At 32.1% G+C, this 23,011-nt stretch overlaps 3 protein-coding genes across 5 annotated transcripts in view; 1 reads left to right on the top strand and 2 right to left on the bottom strand.

Moving 5' to 3' along the window:
• LOC123716255 (PH and SEC7 domain-containing protein) overlaps positions 1-3,636 on the bottom strand; it is a 33,030-nt gene extending 29,394 nt beyond the window's left edge. For all 3 annotated transcript variants that reach the window (XM_045671938.1, XM_045672019.1, XM_045672101.1), the window contains exon 1: positions 3,326-3,636. In XM_045671938.1, coding sequence (XP_045527894.1) covers positions 3,326-3,460 — 135 coding nt within the window. In that variant the 5' untranslated portion in view covers positions 3,461-3,636. The remainder of the gene's footprint in view (positions 1-3,325) is intronic.
• A 306-nt stretch (positions 3,637-3,942) lies between these two features.
• LOC123713754 (CDGSH iron-sulfur domain-containing protein 2 homolog) lies at positions 3,943-5,703 on the top strand. The gene is made up of 3 exons (XM_045667583.1): positions 3,943-4,169; positions 4,576-4,778; positions 5,254-5,703. Exons 1-3 carry the CDS (start codon positions 4,073-4,075, stop codon positions 5,344-5,346), a joined length of 393 nt encoding a protein of 130 aa, XP_045523539.1. The 5' UTR covers positions 3,943-4,072; the 3' UTR covers positions 5,347-5,703.
• Positions 5,673-22,906, bottom strand: LOC123713745. Its single transcript, XM_045667571.1, has 7 exons — positions 22,822-22,906; positions 22,067-22,120; positions 10,085-10,232; positions 9,730-9,866; positions 8,593-8,737; positions 6,894-6,960; positions 5,673-6,429 (listed from the first exon to the last, which is right to left on the bottom strand). Exons 2-7 carry the CDS (start codon positions 22,110-22,112, stop codon positions 6,424-6,426), a joined length of 549 nt encoding a protein of 182 aa, XP_045523527.1. The 5' UTR covers positions 22,113-22,120; positions 22,822-22,906; the 3' UTR covers positions 5,673-6,423.
• Positions 22,907-23,011: the final 105 nt, after the last annotated feature.

The following is a 23,011-nucleotide window of genomic DNA, read 5'->3' as shown; positions in this document are numbered from 1 at the left end:
GGTTACATTAATAATATAAAAGATATCATTCGCTTGGGATATCCAGTTTCGTATTTCCAGTTTCGTTTCACGTTCTAACGTATTCAGAGTGTTTACAATAGTCGTTTCAATAATTAATCACTCAAACTATTGTTTATCAAACGCGCACAAAGATTTTAGTAATTGCGTTACTTGGCTAGAATTAATGATATTCCCATTAATGTGTCCATATTCCATTTATCATTAAAGTCAAATTATTTATTTAAAAGATTATATATACATATTAAAGAAAAAGGTAGTTTAAATGGGGAATAACGAGCAAGAAACTTCATACTTACTCTTTTAAAATAGTTTTTACAATATTTAGTAAACATCCATTTGATAATTACACCATAAGACCATGTACGGCATGCTTCTAGAAATTTACAGAATGTTAAGGTTTTCGTTATTAATAACGTTCAGACAGTCCCCCATAGATAGTTTGTCACGACCCATTTGGGAAATTCACCTATATTAAATTACGATAAAAGCTTATTACAAAACATACGTGCTTACATCGCTTGCATGATTGACGCCACTAATGAGTTATTGGAAAATCGAAAGCGATCTGAGCAACTTCTTGTTCTGATAAGGCTACTACATGCCTCGTTAGTGTTTTTGTTCTGAACCGGCTTAAAGCTTTTCTATCGGCTTAGCTTTATCGGGGAGTACATGTCACCAGACCGCTAAGTTTCACTGTCACTTGATTTTATTATCCGATAAACACCTCACAACATCATAAAGATCGTTTGACCACTACCAACTCCTACGTATAATAAAGTGGCACTGTTTAAGAGAAGAACAGGTATATAAGGCAAGCGTGACTTAACGCACTGTGTCTCATCTTCCACTAAGTAAGATGTGGACGCCTATCTAACAAGTTGAAAAAACGCTGACTGTCATTGACAAATTGTTTCCCCTTATTGTATGCTTGATTTCATCAAAAATACCAAACAAAGTTAAAAAAAAATTATTTAAAAAAAACGGGAGAAACTATTGAGGATACCCACTGCCCCTTCGATAAACCACGATTTTCCACTCATTAGAGAACCGGAATACAAACTGAATTTATTAAAAACAATTAAAAAACGTTACCTAATTAAGTGAATTTCAAAAGCAAATTGTATAAATAGGTCGCAAAATTGTGTGGAGAGACGTACTCTGTTATTAATGAATAGCGAATTTAATCTTTTCAAAGTGTACTGAAAAATATCGCAAAATGTAAGATGTTTTTTACATTATAAACGGAGCCGTAAAGTAGGCTATTGTCTTGACTGGAAAAGCAGCTCCAATGACGTCACATGTTTTGTATACAAATAAAAAGCTCTCAGTAACTTATTTCTTTCTTAAATACTACGCCCTACTTAGCGTTGTTTTAATTTTCTCTGGATAAGATGCAGATGGACAGTATGACGTTACCGCTCGCACTCGTTTATGAAACTGGTCTTCAGGCTTCTTTTTCACAGTTTTAATGTCTTGATATATAAACAAAATAGCCTTTCTGAGCAATCTTGTTGCAATGATAAGCATATGTTTAGTTTAAGGTTAAGGCTTCTTTTATGGGGTCAAGACTGCAGTAACAAGAATTCACTAAAGTCTTATATACTTTGCGTCATTTTCCCCTTGAAGGAATTGCGTTTGCATGCTAGGAGTAATAGAGGTCATGATGCGAGTTACTTTTGGTTTTCTAAAATTTATACATTGTCCTGTATTCACTTATTAAGTTCTGTGTCAGTTTTTATTAGGATCTTTCAACTTTATATTTTTCTATATGCTTAGTAAATAAATGTTAATGTCAAGAAATCCTATGTTAAATAGTAGTATGAAAGTATCTCGAAAGCCCTTCTGTTCATAGGATATCGACTATAATTGGGTAAATTCATATCTATCTCGAGTGACGTCGTCTAGTGCGTCACTCAGACGCCTTGGTGTGACCTAAGTGCTTCGGTACATTTAATAAGACACTTAACATTGCCCAATCAAATGCTTTCACACAAAAGGCCAAATTGATATATATATTTTTTTACATATTATTTTTTATATTTTTATTAATTCTTGGTGATAAAAATGTCAAGGGTTTTTATCACCAAGAAAAACTACAAGGCATAATATCTCCTTGAACTTGCAAGTATATTATACATTACATAAACCAAACCTTGAAATTCAATCCTTTCAGTTCACCTTGGTCAAAACAAAATTGGACATATGCCCAATATAGATTTATATTATTCATCATAATTAATCACAGTCAATCACTGTTCAATAGAAAATCACTGGTAAATGTGGCCTGACACAAATCTTTATGGATCCTTAAATAAATCTTATAGTGGACAGGAGAAGCAATGAATATATATTACAAGTTTATAATTGAATTTAAATCAACTCCACATATGACATTTTAGCTTCCATTTCATGGTTAACAACAGCAACTTCCAAAATGGGTAGGACAAGTACATTCTTTCTTATGTCCTGAATAAATTAAATAATTGCAATGTCAGTAGAGATTTAAAATATAGCAAACTAGCAATTTGTGATTAAGATTTATGAAGCCTAATTTCAGTATGCATATTAACTACCAGTAGAGTAATAGAGAGATACATATTATGGCTGATACTTTTGGTTTTGTTTTATAATTAAAAAGAAACCTTATATTGATTTTCATTGTTTACATGGTGGGTTGCAATTAATTGCATGACTAATTTTACAATCTTTATCAAATGTATTGATGTCTAATACTGCATTTCACAAAAGGCTTTTTTACTGGCAATAAATAAAAGAATTTACACCTCTGTTCATCTCATTAATGAAAAGTCTAACTACTAAAAACAAAATTAAATTTTTCAAGTGACTAACAGACAAATGCAAGAAAATAATACAATTTTTAATTTCCTGTGTGAGAACTTTAATCCTCTCATCGCTATTATGTCTTAATAATTTATATGTTCATAAGGACATCAAATAGCTATGTAAGTTGTGTTGAATTATAAATATTATTTGTAAACCTATTTATAAACATAACATTTAATGACGCCACAATTACATGGGAGTCACCTATGGTGGAGTAATATTTAGTTTTATCAAGACCTGCTGTTATAAAATCCCAGACAAGAGGTAGAATGCATTAATAATAATGTCTCCTTTGAGTATGACATTACAATATTGTTCACTCCTATTGAAGTCATATAAAATTATATATTTGGCTTTATTTTATCTACTTCGATATAGTCAAATAAATATATCAAAAATATAACAAAACATTATCGATATAATTTTTTTTGTATTTGTTAGTAATGATATAGATTCTTACCTCGCCACTGCGTGCTGCTGGAGAATTTTCTTCAATTTTGTAAATTATGTGAGGCGAACCGGCTTCACTTAGCAAAGAAAATCCGAAACCTAAGTTGTCACTTCGGTTTAGAACTACAAGTCTTTCCTCAGCCATATTCAGTGCGAGGATGCATTGGATAGCATTGTTAAAACAAAATACACTATGAGCACTTTTTGCACAAACACATAAAAAAGAGATGGATACGACTTACAAAAATTGTTAAAAAATATTCAGAAGTAATCATAAAATTATTACAACTGAACGAATAGCGACATCCAAGCGCACCCATCCACGAGAAATGACAATTATAAAATGACAGTGACACTTGATGACTTAATACTCTATATATAAAATAAATTGTTCGACCACAGTTAGGCGAAATGTAATTATAGATTCTTTCAATATCCTTCTTATATAATACTATTAAATATTATCATAATTGAAAAAATGCATTTAGCCAAATGTATTCTATAAAATAGTTAGTTTATGTGTAGTACGATTAAAGTCTACAGGATGCAGACTCTTACGGAAGTTATCTGTGCTATAATTATTTTATTCCGACTATATAGATAACTAATATACTTGTCAAGATTTGGGTGGTATCAAGTTTTGTATCAATTGTCGCTTGAATTATATCCATTATTTTTTTTTGTGTAACACTAACGTAATCACTTGTAACGCTAAGTATTCGTAATTTCGATAAAGCTATAATAAAGTATATATAAGATGTATTTTATTTCTAACGTTGTAAAAGTGACCATCCCGAACTACCTAGCTGGCTTGCCGATCCCGGATTCCTTCGGTGGATGGTTTCGCCTAAGCTGTAAGTTTACTGTTATTTTTGGATGATATAGATCATTGGCGAGAATATCGTATATTCCTTGTTGAGATTAAACCATAACTTATGATTTTTAGGCTATGAAAATAGTCAAGTTGATACTTAAAATTTACCACTTTTGTTTTATAAAAGTACGTAATTACAAGAATGAAATAAGCCTGGTAAGATGTCAAGGTTGTTGACATACTTAGATAGCAATTATATTAGAAAATCATTTACTTTATATTTCTTAAAGATATTCTATCTAGTTCTGGTACATTTTGGTTGCTGTAATTGTAATATCTTTTGTATTAAAATTTATTTTAGAAGTAGTACACTTTTAGAATAGTTTTTGCATAATGTATGTAATTGTTTTGTTTTTAATCAACTCCACATATGATTTTTTTCTCAGTCCGTGACTGGTTGGCTTTGGTACCACCAACATTAGCCATTGGTGGAATCTCTTATGTTTCCTATCAATCAGTAAAAAAAGCAAGAGAGGCTGGAAAAGTCAACCATCTAATTAGAAAGGATTTGAATAAAGTAGTTGATTTCATTGATATTGAAGACATTACTGACAAAGCTTCCTTATGTAGATGCTGGAAAAGCAAAAATGTAAGTCTTTATATTGGTATAGTAATCTAAAAATTATCATATTTTTATATTTTGTTTGTTACTTCAGGTGTAAAGGACTTATGAATAGCATATTCTTTATGTTATATTCTATTACTACAATATACACATTTATATTGTTACCTAATAGATCCCAAATCAAGTAATTATTAAGTTTGAGGAAAGATTATTCTTAAAATATTAATATGAGAACAATTAGCTCCAACTTCTAATCTATAGTTAAATTATTATTAACAATATATATATATATATATAGTTTTATATTAGTCTAGGTGAAATTATTTTGTCTAAATTAAGTCTAAGAGGAAGCCACACAACCACATAATTGTTATAACATTTGTTTGATGTTGAACTGGGGGTTGCTGATTCTCCTTTATAACTAAATAGTTTTCTTAAAAAGCCTTTTTATGAGGCAAGTCTAAAAACTAAACTTTTATTTGTTTTTATACTGTTTCAGTGGCCGTATTGTGATGGTGCTCATGGTTCCCATAACAAGGAAACCTGTGATAATGTTGGCCCAGTAGTTGTCCGACACAAGCAACAGCAATGAACAAACTACACTTTTAACAGATCAATAGCCTAGTTCAATTTGTGATAAAATTGTGATTTGACCAAAACCATAAACATAATTGATTTCTCTATTTTATTATGCATTTTTAGCATTTAATTAATTTAATTGTATTAGAAAATCAGGTTTTTATTTTATTATTTTGTTATATTAAAAATATACAACAGTACTTTTTTTATTCATGTTTATGGTTTTGATATTCTGTGTCTATAACAAGTATATATATAAGTGTAACTGTGAAATTATTAATATTTAAATTAGTGTTCCAATTTCGTTACTTAACCCTCAATATTTTGTTGTTATCCGTTTTTTTTTAATTAAAGATTTTTATCACTTGTATCACACTTTATTTACTTCCATATTAAATTATCAAATCACAGACATATTTAGAATTAATAAATAATGAACTTCACACACTATACGTCCTTTATGGCACGTCCTTAAGAATTTATTAACATAATTCAATATAAATATTTGACAAACCCAATATTTAACTTAACATTAAGATAACATACTAGATGTCTTATGCATAAACTTTCATATAGTATTCATAAGGTAACAAGACTTGTTACATTTCATTTATACTCGGGAGTCATAAAAGTGTTAACAGTACATTTAATTTCTATTCGAAATTGTATTTCAATATAATAGTTTATAAATGAGACTGTAATAATTATCAGTGAGAAGAAAATGTGCCTCAGGGCACAAACATAAAAAATGTATTAATAAGGTTGTTGCCAACTGAAAATAAAATGCATATTTGTTCTACTTGGGCCCTTTGATCAATAAGATTTATTCAGCAGCGTATTCCAATTCGTACCTCACGTCGCAATCTTTTATGAACTAAATTTAATGTACAGTGCCATGTTCTTTACAAATATATAATACAAATAGTGCATTCTTATTTAAAGATTACTCATTTCATACATGTATTAAACTGAAGACAGCTTTCTTAATATAGATTTAATCAAACAATGATAGTAATGTCTTAAATCAGTCTTTATGTGGTTCCAAGTTTCCTCGAAGATAACGTTGATCTGTATCAAACGATTTCGTTTTTCACAACTGTAACAAAAACATGTAATCGATTAATTTTAAAATAATGCATTAACTATAAATATAGGATAATTATAGCTATAAAAAATACGTATCAAATGTATGATTAATAAAGTTTTTTTATTAAAAAGAGGGCCAACGGGCAGGAGCCTCGCTTGTTATTCAGTAATACCGTCCATGAACACTCGACGTCAGAGGGCTCGCACGTGAGTTGCCAGCCTTTTAAGTTTTTGTAGGTTTCTTTCTAGAAGGACCTTAAGTCGAATTGGTTCGGAAATAACTGGTAAGTGCCGTGCCGGTAGACTAACTTTCAATAGTAATACCGATGCACATGTCTTTGTATGCAATTTTTATGTTGCTACCAATATCTATAGCGCTAATGTCGCAATCTGGAGATCAAATACTCAACATTTAAGTTGGGATCGCTAAATTCTTTAACTTATTAAACTATACAAATTACGGCGATAACATACCTCTATCCTAGTCTCGGCGATTAGTTCTTCATTTCTCAATAGCTCATGTTTAAGTCCATTTCTCTTCCTGAAATGTAATTAATATTTTAGACATAAATTAACAGTCTTATGCAGTTACGTACTTTGTTTGGATTAACAGTCTCTGCCTATTTAGAAAAGGTCTTGGCTGACTTTATCTGGCGAAATAAAATACAGAAGGCTGGATTGCCTACTTGCCTCTAAAAATCATCAATGGAACTGATACAGCTAGTATGAGACAAATTGTGTCTGGGGATTCACTCCAACATAAGGAATACATTACAGAAACATGCAGAAATATCAGCAATTTTTAGTTGAGATTTCGTGATATCACTAAGTTTTTATAGAATTTTATATTAATAAGTTTGAACGTCATTCGTCACAAGGCAGAGTCAAGTGCGACTTTAATCTTAAAAGATGGATAAAAGCTAATTTCTATAATGTTAGCAAATAGCATATAAGAAATTAGTCGAATTATAATAACTACTACTTAAGGCGTCTTAACTTCTTAGCACAAACTATGACATCGAGTGACCAGTTCACCCACACAGAGTCAAGAATGACAATTTCTATATGGGCTTAGTATTTACAGTGTAGACGATGGGAAAATAGCCTGTTAACCAAATAAAGTGAAGAAATTACGAGTTTACGGGACGTTGAGCGTTTCCGTCGCTCTTGACCGCTTCCTACGCACTCGCGCGCAGGATCGAGTTACAGCTTGGCTTCATGCTGAGAAACTACGGGTTTTTATACGGTAACGTGAGTTATGAGGATATTTAATACTTGCTTATTTATGGTTTGATATGACTGAAAATATTACCACGGAATGCAACATTTTATCTCTGTTTTTGTCTCTTTTATGGGAACATGGCGAGTGTTTAATATTGATATTTTTTGTTTGCTAGATATGCTGTGTATGTACCTATAAGTGTTTAACCATTCATAGATTCTACGTAATATAATACAAGTAAAAATATTAATAACATTGTAGAAAAGTAAGTCAAAACCCAAAAATGCTTTTAATTTTAACGGACATATCTATGATAAGAATACAGCTTCTTGATAAGTGATAACAACTCTTGTGACTTCCTGTTAACTGATAAAGATAAGATGTAAACAGATTCTTGTTGAAATTTAAAAACATACATCACGTTTTAGTTACTATTTTCATTACTAGATTCAAATGGGAGCTAGCTATCAATCTAGTAAATGATACAATCGAGGATGTTTTTTACATCCAACATCGTCAAACAAACGTTGCACAGAGTTTTGACGTGTTTCATGTTTCTCTTGCCGGCTTAGAGTAGAATTAGGACACAGTACCGATACTTCAATTCTTGAATCGAATCGTTTATCTTATTGTTGTTTGTACCTAGTGTCCCTGCTTTCTGTAATTACTTGATTTCGCTGGTCGTGTCCGCATGTTAAGAGACGGTTTTTCATATTTTTTGTATGTTGTACATTTGTTTGTATCATATCTTTGTCGTAATTTTGTGGTCCAAATAAAAATAAACATTATAATATATAATATGTAGATAAATCAATTGAATGAAAGAAATATTTGTGTAAAGCAAAACAAGGAGATACGTAACTTTTTAAACTTGTCTACACAATTAAGAACTCATTAGTAATCATCCATACAAAATGTCTATTGTATGCATAGTAGGCACAAAATACTTACAAGTATATCCGTCTCCATACAATAAGAGCTGTGTAAGCTAGACACACGATGGTGAGGGTTACAAGTACCATGATACCAGCTGCTGTTCCAACCGGCTCCTCTGAATACTGCATTTCTTCTGAGTCCTTACGAACTATCTCGCTAGCTGAAATATCAATTATTTTCTTAAAGAGCAATGCAAAACAAATCGAGACTATTAGAACCCACAATATGGCTATTTTATTTTCGACATTACTGAGCTCGCGAGAACTTACATATATTTTTTTTACCATAATACATCAAGAAGTAAATAATATTACTTCTTCAATCGCTCTCTTCATTTCTGAAGATCGCGTTAGTAGCGCCACACAACTTCTTCCACTCTCGTTTGTCTTTGGAAAAATAACAATACAGTGGTAGGTAGAACAAACGTGTAGCATTGACCTCTTAAATCTAAGACTGTTTAATTGATTATGTTCTTTACAATCTACTAAGTAACGAATTCATCAAGCCTCTTTGCTTGTCACTAATTTTAGGTCTATAAAAGAAAACCCATTGGCGACACCCGGGTACAGCCAGCGCGGCAAATCATATTAATAACAGATTAGGGTAAAAAACCGCCTTCACGGGGGAAGGTTGTGGACCTTTACTTCGCTTACTCAAGTGAGCTTCCGTTTTGCCCTTCAGGCGATTGACCACCCCTCGACGGCCCAAAATGACGTCCGAGTCTCGCAGGAGACACCCTTGCGCTAGACGCAAAGAGAAATAAAGAAAACGCACATTCCGGCCCGAGCTGTAAAGGCCCTTAAGGCCAACAACGAGATTCTATACAAAAAAAGTACATCCGGGATTGGAGCAGGGCCTTGGATTGGAGAATTGCTTAACGATACAATGCAACTATGTCGAGTTTCTGCTGTATGAAAAACTGTACTAATAATAAGCGTGTCACTAAAACACAATGTATAGTCGATTTTAGTATAATATTATGTATTCATAAAATCGCGTGTAGGTAAACGGACGATAACAATTACGATTACTCGTGTTAAAATGAGTCAGTGGGTAATATTCGTTTACAGAACTCATTAAGTGTTTTACACAACTGTGACTAATGTGAATAACAGATAATAATTTAATGTTTAAATATTTAAAATATCTTACCTTGTAAGAACTCGGCCTGTGAGTCAGGGATGATAGGAACATTGATGCGGCCCTCTTCAGCATCTTCTGGAAAGGTCGGGAGGTCGATATGTTCTGCGACTTCATCCCTCGAATGCAACATGTCGAAGACCTCTGATCTAATAAAATATAAATTTATTAAATCTATTTTCATTGTGTCAATATGTTTCCCTGTCTTTTAAAAAGCTTACAAATATTTGTGACGTGTGCTAGGTACCTAATCCGCTGACTTGACGTATATGGGGGAATGCTTATAAGACTTCACGCTATGTCCATTTCACTCAAATTATCGAGAGTCTAGTATAAAATTGTTAAAAAACTATTAAAAAATACATACTTGCTCACACCATCTTTATTATCCACAAGAAGTTTTAACAATGTGGCGTTTGCTTCCAATGTCTTGTAACGACTGTTATCCTCTACTTCCTTCATGAGATTTGGTGGAGTGTCTTGCGCGGAATTCTGACTGTCACACGTCGTAACAACTGGAAAAAGTATTGATCTTGAGTTTGTGGATCGCTTATATGTTGGAAATTAAATTTGAGATATATAATAATAAGATTGCCGAACTTGTGTTAACTTATTTTTCGTTTATACCCAATCTGTTAATAAATCTATTAAAATATTTGGACTTAATTTAAAACTTCGACACACACCATAATTTTTTTTATTAAATGTCGTTTATTACCATATCTTAATTGACTTGGTTAGTGAAACTTCTACGAGTAATATTACAACATAAAGCAAGAATTTTTACAATAAGAATGAAAATAAAATTTGAATAACAAAATGTCGATTTATGTAACCTATTTCGAAACAAATGAAAGCACAGTTTCTCGTGGGCGTTTATGGGCTAGTATCGCTTACATTCAAGCTTAAATATTACAAGTTGGAGTCACTTGTCTGTTCATTCCCAAATACGTTTTACACCTATCATAAAATACACTTTTAACACCCGAACCGATAAGTGTTAATACATCTAATTCCCAAACATCAAATTGCTTTCGCAACTGGTTTATTACATAAGCTTTTGACCTCTCATATGCACCGTTATCTTTATTCTAAATAGATTACGACAAGTAGACGCTGCCACTTAACCTGGCCTAAAGTAAATATTGAAAACTTTTTAGTGACAGCCGACTAACAGTGTCAGCAGGAGTTGTGTCTTTAACGGTTTATGAAATCGGGTACAAGTTTCTTAAAATATTTACGATTAACACCTCGTGATCTCGCGTGAGTCACTAAACCTCTAGACACTGTAACCTCATAAAGGAGTGAAAGTAAATGTACTGATTTATAGTGTGTCATTAATCATGGATTTGCGCGCAAGATCGATGTATTCCGATTCGCACCAATTTCGCGACTAAACACGTAAACTTTTAAAGTTGTCTTTCGTCTCAGAATATAAATCTCAAAGTTTGTTCCTATTAGTGAATTGTATGTCAATTTTTTTTCTTCAAAAATTTTGTTTATTAAATCAGTATGATTTTGTTAAACACGAGACACGAGACTTCGGTGCCTACCGACTTGAAACTATTGTTTGCCGGTAATCAAACACAATCGGTTTTATGTAATGATTAGCTACAATTTTATTTAATTAAGTTTAAATAAGTAAAAATACTTTATTAAGTTTGCAATAATTTTTTTTCATTCTTTAAACAATCAAATGATTGACGGACAAAAGTTATTTTTAATTTTTTGTATTAAAATAACTTTTGTCAAAATTCATCATTCATCATTCAATCATTGGCATATAATTTGAAAATAAAGTAGAAAAAATGTTCTTTTTTTAGTAAATGTAAAAAAAAACACATCGCACGTAATTCAATTATCACCCATGGAGTAATTTAGGACTTTGTTATTAATATATACTACAATGTATTACCAATATGTACCTAATGTCCTTATAACGTTATGGACTGATTATAATAATGGCCTCGCAGCACGTACTGTGGCCCTTAGAGTATTCCTTACTTAGGACACGACATGTACCTAAATATGTATGAGACTTTAACTTAGAAGTTACGGACACATTCATTACATTTTCATTAAAGTTCAATTAATGACGCATTGTAACAAGTGTTGTAACTGTATATTGGGGTATGGGACGGCTATAGTTCTGATCAGTTAAGGTATTCGAGACAGTTGTGTTTTCGGTGTCATACATGTAATCTAATAAGACCACAGATCACACATTTTTTTTCGTTATAAGTTTGTAGGTTTGCTGTTGGAGAAAGCTCATACTTTTAAATCTTCTTGGATAGAGTGCTGCATACTAAACAGGTTCTTAGTAAAGATATTTACATCAATTTGTTACCTAAATGCATGTACGAGGGACGTAACTGCGTTAGTTTTTTTTATTATGATTACATATAAACATAAAAAATCCTTATATCTTGCAAACAACAAAGTAAACTTAATCCTATTATAAATATATTTTTTTAAAGAAAATAAATTACACTATTTTTTTACTATTTTTATATCTATTTCCTTATTATTTTGCAACCCTTCCGTAGATGAAGGCCTCCTTCAAGGATCTCCAGGTATCTCGGTCTTGGGTGAGCTGCATCCAGCTCGATCCAGCCGTTTTAGTAACGTCATCAGCCCATATCATCGTTTCTTAATCTCCCAATTTATTATTATGTTTTTATTAGTATTAGTTGTGAACTCCACCACCCGTTAATCCCTACAATGTCATATGGCTATTTTTTATTTTTTATTAATATTAGCTGATTACTCAGAACGAGTTTTGCTCCAATACCTTTAGCATGCCTCTCAACCCTGAACGCACGACGCGTTCAAAACACGGCTGTGCACAGATTAATTAGATATGTGTGCGTTTGACACTTGCGTCTTTGTATTGCTCAGGGGATTTTAAAGGAATTGAAATCGGTGTTTTCTGAGCTTTTACTATAAACAAACAAAACAACGATATTTAATACAGTAATCAACTTTACTGTTAACTTTGCAACTTCTACCTTTATTAACTTCTTCATTCATAGAAATATTTGATAGCTTTATTTGTAGTAAAAAAGATTCCGTTATTCATTACAAGTATGGTTTTCACAGATCTACGGAAGCTGACTCATACGGAAAACACTTGTTAATAAATCATTACCCGGAAGTATAGTTAGGAATGATATTACCAAGATGTTCTTGGAAGCTCTTAGCTTTTTATACAGATAGAAGTCAGTCAATGAACACTCTGTTACCGTACCATAATACTTAAGTTAAAGGTAACTTTATAATAAAATAATATTATTTTTTCAAATAGTCTATAATTTTTACAAGATTTCAGGAAGCAAAATAAAGTAAATTGATCAATTCGATTGCGATTTCATCCGCGTCAATGCAGTCATAGCATGATGTTAATAACATATATATTAGACCTAGATTTTATTGCATTTAATAAACAAGTATATAAAATCGTTTACCGAATAAAAAGGCCTAACCCGGTGATTTATGAGCAACAAAAAAAGTTGCTAGACTAATATTGCAATATTGTATGGTGCAATTTGTGCATTCTATAGGTTGCGTGATATTTTATAAGACTTTAGCTTTGAAGCTACAAAGTAAACTGATATTTACATAGTATTGTATAATCTACTACAGTGGTCTAGAAAAACTGAGGACCAATAGATTTTTATTTCTATTCATCGGCATATCTCAGACTTAAAAATAGACGATTTGCATCAACTACAGTAGACCGATCCACTCCTCCAGAAATAGAAAATATATCTATAAAAACCTTTTAGGGGATTGTCGCGCCAACCGATAATTATGATCATATAATCTGTATCTAATTTACGTCAAAAATAAAGCACGCATTAAAATGTCATTCCTGTTTAATAACATTTTTATCTGTAGTTTGTCAATAATGAAGTCTACATCAAATTAGAAGAAACCTATATTAACTGCAACTGGGTTTTAAAAAAATCACCAGACAACGCGCGACGCAGATTGATTACAACAACGCCTTATTATAGAATAAAAAATCAGTATTCACATAAAACACGTTTAATAAACCATAGTTTCTGCACCTGCTTGTACCGGAAACAAGGCTGCATTCGTTTCCACACATTGATTCAGATTATCTTTGAACACATCGAACAGCTTTAATTACAAAGCAGGAAGGGTCGTAAATGCTTGTGTCTATCTATGTATAATGTATAGCACGAGTTTCTTTGGCGTGCATTCTCATACAAGAAACATTTTTAATTCATTAGTTTTGCTTTAACAAGTTTTACACACACGCTCCTGACTGTGATTCTTTAAGTAGATTCGTATATGTTTAGCTAAAGCTGTACACGGTTTACTGTTATAAAAAAAAACTAATAATTTTTACGATGCTTCCTGTGTAATAACAGGTAATAAAGAAAAATCAGCTCGCTGCTTTCTAGCAACATAACAAATAAAAAGAAGTCATAAAGTTGTATTATGTCTGATCAACGTTTGCTACCTCCATGTCTATCAAATTTAATTAAAGAAGTGTTTCTGATTAACTATTAAAAACATCGCGCATTTATTAAAGTCGTTTTGCGCGGAGGCCTTGGTTAATATAATTTGAAACACTAGTAAGGGATCGACTTGTGTTTTTCAATTATTTCGGCTATCACTTACCTACTGTAATTAGCGAAACTTTTAAATGAATATATATTTTTCCTTGATCATATCAGTTAAACCTCACTAAAATGGAACAAAAAGCTTTATTTAAATCCAAAATATATATTTGATTGCGTTATAAATAAAATTTACAGATACTCAAGGAAAACATTGTTTAGAAACTGGTATAGACTCGTGTCAGAATCCTGCGTTCTTAGACCCAAAATTCGAAGAGGTATGTCTGTAAACGTACCATACGTAAACTTAGTACTTACACTTGTCTAAATAGAAAAATTATCGACGAAACGGCTTATATCTGAGTCCAAGATACATCATTTACATAAAGTTTGTAACTATTATTCAAATGAACAGCAATGTATTTCCATAACTTTTGCAATGTATTTTGCAAAAACCTATTGAAGATTCCGATACATATGAATACAATACAACATTGCGTCGGAGCAAAAACTGAATCGACCATCGTCAGAACATGTGATTACATCTTTTCAAGCCTCTTTATAAAGGTATGGGATTCATTTATTTTCATTAGTCACCATTATGTTTCTTTTTTCTTACGGTTATGTGGAGATGCGGGTTATTTTTAACCACGTCAAATCGCGGTATAATTTGATTTATCCTTGTAACTCTGGCTTTTGGCCGATTGAAATACTTATTTCTTTCATTTATTGATTCAAAAGCAGTTAAGCAACAGACACTTAAACCTACTGAGGGGTCTGGAGAGCCACACCATAGCATTCTATACGATGTCCAAGAGAATACTTTCTCGATACTTTTAAAGCCGATTGTGCCATAAATATAACTAAAAATGAATCGCAAAATATGTTGCTAAGCGCAAAAATTGAAGACGGTTGTATTTTTATTTATTCCTTGAACTCTCAGGAAGGTTTTTATGGAGAGAAAAATTGCACGGAAAAACCCTTAAAACTAGTTAAAAATTATTTTAAAGCGAAATGAATTTCGCGGGGCCAGCTATATAGTATCTTATATATGTTGTGCATCAAACACTTTTGTGTCCATACTGAATTGCATTGTTGATATGTTAAAACTATGCAAAGCTCACAAAACGTGGAGACAGTTTTGTACTAGAAGAAATGTGAAAATCAATGTTCTTCTCATGTTGTAGTGTTGGTCAGCTTAGCAAATATTATAGCTATATATGGCAACACAGAGAAATTCTTTCACGTGCCATAACCTTTTACGACTTTCGTTCTCCTGGCTAAAGAAATGCAATCCTTAGGGATAATAGTCCATGTACAGTCATGAATAATTTCGATTTAAATTAGGATCTTTGTATAATTAACAAGCATGTTATAACACGTAAAAGTCTTTAAGTTTTAACATTTACTTGAGTTGTGTAAAGATTAAAATAATTTCACCACAGATCTAAATAAGGTAAAGAAGGATTTTTGCCCTATACTTTCTGAAATAAATTGTTAGCTAATTGGGCAAAACTTTCAAAAGTTGCGTGTTTTTAGACATTATAATTATTTAACCAAGAAGCTAATTTTATTTTGTTGAAACATAAAAGTTCTTGAGTTAGATTAAATAAATGCTTTGCAAACTTTTTAGGTTATTAACTTTTATTAGGTTAACCTTTTCTTTTTCGTAATAGTCAAGTAGGTGAACGAGGTTGATATAGATAACACGCTGTCGACATTTAAGGTTTAGATCTAAAAAGAGACATGACAGTTCAAGCCTTCACAATACGAGCGAATGTGCGCGCATAGAAAGTCCATTGGCATACAGCCGGGGATTAAACCTACGACCTCCATGATGTTGGACGCTTAAACCACTAAATGCCTGACAGTATCGAAATCGGATAACATTTGGTTTATGATAGGGGCTTTTGTTTTGAATCCTAAATTATATTTGGAGCTTAAAGCTTTTTATGGTAAAATAATATGACTCAGAAATACGTCTACCTCATGCCTGGATTTATGAGATGAGGACCCTTGAAGCAATCCTGGACATTTTAGTTTACATCCCCGATTAAAATCTGTATAAACATTTTAATATTTTTTTGCGCCAACACTTAGTGACATTTGAGGTTGTTAAATAATGAATGATTTAATCCGATTAAAACAACACTCGTGCATGTAAGATTATTCATATTGTATCTTTAATCCCTCCAGAATGCTAAGTATTAGTCACTAATGCTTTAGTCATGCTAAATCTTCATGATAATGTGAATGTTGTTACGAAAAAAATATTTTTCCATAGCTAGTGAAAGAGCGTACAGAAAACACACGTCCACCTTTTCTTAACGATATGATTAAAGGAATCACTCAATCATTGCTTGTGGCGGCGTCCATGCGTTGGGTTGTCTCTCTCCCAAAATATGGCGAGGGGGACGATGGCTGGCCATGCGTGATACTCGTGAACGGGTGCTACTTATGGTGACAGGTCGTACTTGAATTCGTGTGTGATGTTAGTTATTTCGACTATGTATTTGCGTGTTGTGCCCACGAGAATGTAAGTGCGTGCTCCTATTTCACCATGCTTCCTGCTGATGTCATGTGGAACATGGTGTTATGGTTGCAGCTCCTTACAAACGTTGTGTTATACAAAAAAAACTTGGCGATTAAAAAGCGTGGCGGAGAGTTTATTGCCATTTCTTCTCTTCCGTTCTACGCCCTTGATTTGAAAACTGGCAGTAAATGTAAAATTAGAAGCATTTATTGTATATCAATATATATTAATATATAATAATATTTTTGACTTAGACTTTGTGTTTTATTTGAATTTAAAAGTTGCAAAACTAATCAAAATGACCATTCTTAACTACAAAAAAGGAATTAGTAAAACAATGTATAAAAAGGTTTCGTTATAATTAGAATTCCGGTTCTTCATCATTTGAACATCGTGACTGTGTTTAATTAAAAAGAAAAGTTCCTCGCTGCAATGTGGAAAGTTCCTGCCTCTCGGGTACGCACAAACTCACTGAGGTGGCGCAAAACCAGTTTTATGCAGTTTGTATATAGAAGCCGGCCTTTATACATAAGATAGGGATGCCACGTTTAGTTACGATGTTCCTACTAAAATACCGGAACATTTGTTCTAAAACTTTTGATCGCAGTTTTTTAATTTTTTATAGAATACCGCTAAGAATTCTGCGCAGTAATAATGGACACGTTACTGGCCTTTGAGGGAGGGTACTTACTGCTCATTTTTGTATAGTCTATTTCTAGCTGAAGGTTGTACCTTTGGAAGAACAACGCAGAGAGCCGATTCACAGTTCGTTAGTTCTGAACAATATACTGAAGAGCTTTCACATATGCTTATTTGTCAGTTGTAATTATGTTCCCTCGAATTTATGGGTCATAACGTCTACACGAATTCACGGCATACCACCCCGAAATACATATTTACCGAGATTTGAACCAGACCTTCTCTATATAGTCAATTTATTTAAGTTTAAACCCATCAAATCGGCATAATTACAATAATATAGATGAAAAATACAGTTCGTATCACCACGACGTCCGTCGTTCACTGAGCGTTTTTAAAGCAAATTTTTTCCGCATCTGCTCTAAAGTATTTCCGAATTAATTAGACTTAGGGTCCTTCAAGAAAAGAGAGTATCAATTCCTGAAAGGCAACGCACTTGCGAGGCTTCTGGAAACGTTAGTGTCCATGGGCGGTAACACTTAACATCAGGTGAGCCTCCTGCCCGTTTGCCTACTATTACGTAAAAAATCTAATAAATATTATATTCAATTATATAATTTATTTTTATTACTCTTTTTTTCATTTGTTGACAGCCCTACATAAAATAATCGCCATTGAAAGTGGTAAGATTTCTTGTTCGGTCAACTTTTCGAATCTAAAGTTACCAAGCATGGTTTATGCATGAATTGATGGATAATTTTGCAATACAAGAGAAAGCTGTTAATGTTCTAATTCTAAAAATAACTATACCACTGCGTGAGGTCCTGAGGTCATACATCGGTAGTGTTTAGTATTAGTATTTTATATATTAGAAGGCAGAACCCTATATCTTTAATATTGAAACAATATGTACTATGATACACAGGACATTTAAATTTGTTGCTTGACCTATAACATTTCTACGCCGTCATTATCATGATTAATTTTAAATATTTATAAATTTAACTAGGTGTTTCAACATTTCCCGCGGTTTTAATTTAAGTCAAAGCGTGACGTAAGAATTATGCTTAGTATAGAAAAACAAAAAATATTCGGGATACTCCTAACAATCAAACTGATCGCCGAACATAACGTATATAAAAAATCTCAGAAATTGTTCGAGCCATTTGGAAGGAGTGTGTTCATCGATTTGATTTGTTCTTTTGGAGATTTTTTGTATTATTAAACTAAAATTTTGCTACCAATTGTCTCGGTTAACAACGAGATATAATTTTATAAATGAGAAAGCGTATCCGTTATGCTGACTAAATAAATCATAAATGAAAGTGATTTCAGTAAAAAAATACTCTGATTTTAGGTTTAAAGAAGAAGTATCAGGGTATGTCTTTCACATACCCTGATACTGGTCAAGTACACTAATACAGACGCGAGAGTTGGCGCAAATATGACTCTCATAAGTGAAATTCCAATACGTTTTTGACCTACAAGAGTTGTATTCGAATCTTATTCAATACCGTGTGCTAAACTCAAATTGTTTGCGTCAGATGTAACTGACGTTTAACGAATTGTTTGGTCCTTCCATTCCTTAGACATACTTGCAAAAGGTCTACCCAGCGATTTTATTATCTTTTTGTGTTTTAATATCTTATCTATTAAGCCAATTTTAATGCTCTCGCCAGAAAGATTATCCTTGAGTGGTAGTAATAATTGATTGTGATTTATATTTTTTTGTTATCACGTAAAAGAAGTCGCGCGGGAAAACAAAAGTTAGTTGTAATTACTAAAAGTAAAATGTATTGATATTTGTTTTTTCTTTTCTTTTTTTTTTAAAGGTTACATACTAGATTAAACATTATTAGTTAGACCGTACCGTTGGTAAACTAAGCTTGATACTTGTTCTGCCTGCACATTGTTAATGGATTTCGTAAGAGTCCGAGAAAAACTATTATTGTTTGGTTAGAAGATACAAAAAGCAATGTGTTATGTTTTTTTGGTGGGATTCGGGAGTTTGTAAAAATTAAACTAGTATTATTCATATAAAAAAAAATCAATGACGCGACAACCGTTTTTTAGGTGTGGGCCTCAGATTTCTGTATATGTTTCATGATCATTTGTTAATCGAATAGGCAAGTAGGTGATCAGCCTTCTGTGCCTAACGCACGCCGTCGACTTTTTGGGTCTAAGGCAAGCCGGTTTCCTTACGATGTTTTCCTTCATCGTTCGAGCTAATGTTAAATGCGCACATAAAAAAGCAATCCATTGGTGCACAGCCGGGGATCGAACCTACGCTCTCAGGGATGAGAGTCGCACGCTGAAGCCACTAGGCCAACACTGCTCTTTCATATAATATATTAATGTAAAAAATATATATAATAATAAAACAGTTATTATGTTGTTAACATAAGTTGTAAAATATTGAAATCCACGTAGACATGCCAGTCACGAATAACTTATTACAGAGCCTTGGTGCTTAAGATGTTTGTGTTTACGTTAAATATCTCCATATTCTGTGTATATTATTATTCTAATTACCATAGTTTTACCACATTTTAACTTTTAAATTTGAATGGCAGTCTATTTGGTAGAGTGATTTTTATTATAACGTTTAAATAGACAACAAACTTGTCTTAGTAAAAACTCGAATATATTGAGGTTATCATGTTTGTTAATTAGATAAATGTACCAGTTTTTAAAGGACTTTAAACTAAGATTTGGTGGTTATAAATCTTTGCGTCAAACTTAAATGCAGAAAAATTATTAAGAATAATTGAGTGCTTTTCAGTAATCAGGGGATGAGGCCACATCGTGACAAATACCAAAAATTATTTTGAATGTATTGAATAATTTTTATTTGTTTGTTTCCTTTTGTAAATTTTTGAACCTTTTTGTAGTTATTGTATTATGTATTCCATCTCTAGCTATATTCTTAGTGTAATTGTTTGTTATTATATATAATTTATATTAGGATAGGATTACGAAATAAATAAGTTATTTATTTTTATGTTAAAAGATATTTTATTATTTAAGACATGTAATCTTTCTCTAAGTCAGTTTGAATTTTACTTGTAAATTGAGCTTGGTTAATTCTAAAGTGTTAAAGGCTATATATAAGAATGAGAGATCGTAGTTTAGTAGTACCCGGTAAGTGAGCCTCCAAGCGATCAGTATCAACCACATTATGCAATTTAACTGAGGCTATTTATTCACATATACCTGTACATTGTAAATCTCTATCTCTATCTTAGTCACGTTTACAAAACCCCGAAAGGTCACGCTCGGCTACGCGCTAAATGAGTATAATATTCATTCACTGACAGTGAATCATTATGCTAATACAAATACGACAGACATAAATACGAATTTATGAAATTATGTAATCTGTAAAGAGCTTTTTATAGGTCGTGACATTTTAGGTTTTTTTCTCTTAAATCTTTGAGTTAAGTTTCGTGTGTTACAGTCTGTGTGGTCAGGGGTTTGGGGGCTGTATAGTAAAGCTACATTATAAATCTAAAGCGACTAAGGTCTATTTACTTAAAACTTCAAATTCAGTAAAATTATTGATTAAGTGGTGTGGTACATTCATGTCGGCTATCACTAATGGGCCCGAAATAAAAATAAGTAAGTAAAAGGCAATCTTACTCGACAAAAGGACGTAAAAAACATACAATTTTAAGTCGTTAAACGCAAGTCTCCAAAGAAGAAGAAATACTAACAAAACTTCTATAACAATTTAAGTGCTTTTCAGTAATCAGCAGGTGATGCCACATCGTGACAAATAATATTTTATTCGATTAATTTTATAGTCTTTTTAAAAATTGTCATATTAACGCCATCTATTGACAAAACCGAATTTAACCGTGTTTATATCCGTTTAAGATGTATTTTCCAGTTTTTATAGATTTGTATTCACATTATGTTAAACATTTGCGTCATTGATTCACAAAGAACTTACCGCACTTATCATTCATCACGATCATCGCGATTTAATTACATTTTAATGACAACCTGATTTCTGTGAACCACTTCATAATAACCCAAGTGCCTAACTACCTGGTGTGAATCATTATTTTTTTGTTAAAATATACGTTTAGATTTTCCTTCATTCTTGAAATAACTAAAATAACTGGTTTATGACGAATCATTTTTAGATGTTTTTAAAATAATACCTAGATATTTGAGGCGTAGTACTACTTCTAATAGAGAGATCTGTATAGAGAGATTGACTACACCTAGTGTAAATAAATTTACACTTCCTCAAAAGGAAATACAGTACAATTAAAGATGAATGCAAGAGATGGAAAACCTACATAATAAGTACTGATACTTAGACATAAATAATGGAACAAAATAAATCAATTTAAACACATGTAGACAATGAAAAGGACGTACATACATAAAAATGACGTTTTTTATATTAAAAAAATATTTAAAATATTATGGATAAGCTCGAAATAACTTCAAGTTTACTCTAAGACGTTGAATGTACGTTTCAGTTTTAAGGTCATTATTTGTTTATAATATTAACAAACACGATTTCAACAAAATACCAATTAACGCTGATAAACGATGCTATCTTAGGTAAACTTACCTAATGCGAACACGATGAACAAACAAGTGAACTGCGGTGTCGCCATTGGACAATCTGGAAAATATACCAAATAATATTTATTGTTAATACACAATATTCCTCGACTGTGATATATGGCACATAGATAAGTTGCAGTTGTAAAAGCTTAAGTGAAATTGTAAATAAAATGGAAAACACTTACAAAAAAGAAAATATTATGAGATAGCAAAACTATAGTGATTGAAAACGGGAAAATCTATGTCGGAAAAATCTAAACTAAGTCATGATTACCAATATGAATTTATTTATCAAGGAAAATGAATGGGAAATTTGTTACAAAATTTATTAATTTTCCCAGCATTACGCGCGTGTATTGTTTAGTTTTGTGTCGTCACACGTATGTTATTGAAAAAAAATCTAAGATAATAAGCCACAAACTATTTTATTCATAAGATTAATATTTATTTATCAGTTAAATTGTTTAATAATGACGATATTGGCATTATGATAGAGTTTATTAGCATTTGGGTTAAGTGTTCAATATAAAATTCAGCCTGAAAGCTCTCACCATCGCTCAAACTCTTATTTATTTACGCCACTAACAAATAACTCGCGGGATTCAAACTTTAGTCATTCTAAGAATAAACACAAAGGAATCGTAAGGATAGCTTTCAGCAATCCATTAAAATTTTTATTTAATTCCCAATCACTGTATCTGAATTTAAATGAATTGCATTACTAATATGCGATATAAAACTTTAATATCAAATAATTACCTATTAATTGCAAATCCACAGGGAAACACTGTACAATCACTTTAATCACTCGCGGTCACGTCACGTGCGCACGCGCCGGTATCTTACAGCATTCTGCGACCGGCTGTTTGAACTTTCGAGGGAAGGATTCCGATGACCTCAGTAGCTCGATTTATCCATACAGTGCTCCAGTCGATAATACCAAACATAC

The sequence above is a fragment of the Pieris brassicae genome, chromosome 1 (assembly GCF_905147105.1).
Source record: "Pieris brassicae chromosome 1, ilPieBrab1.1, whole genome shotgun sequence".
Classification (NCBI taxonomy): domain Eukaryota; kingdom Metazoa; phylum Arthropoda; class Insecta; order Lepidoptera; family Pieridae; genus Pieris; species Pieris brassicae.
This window is presented reverse-complemented; position numbering and strand designations above follow the sequence as displayed.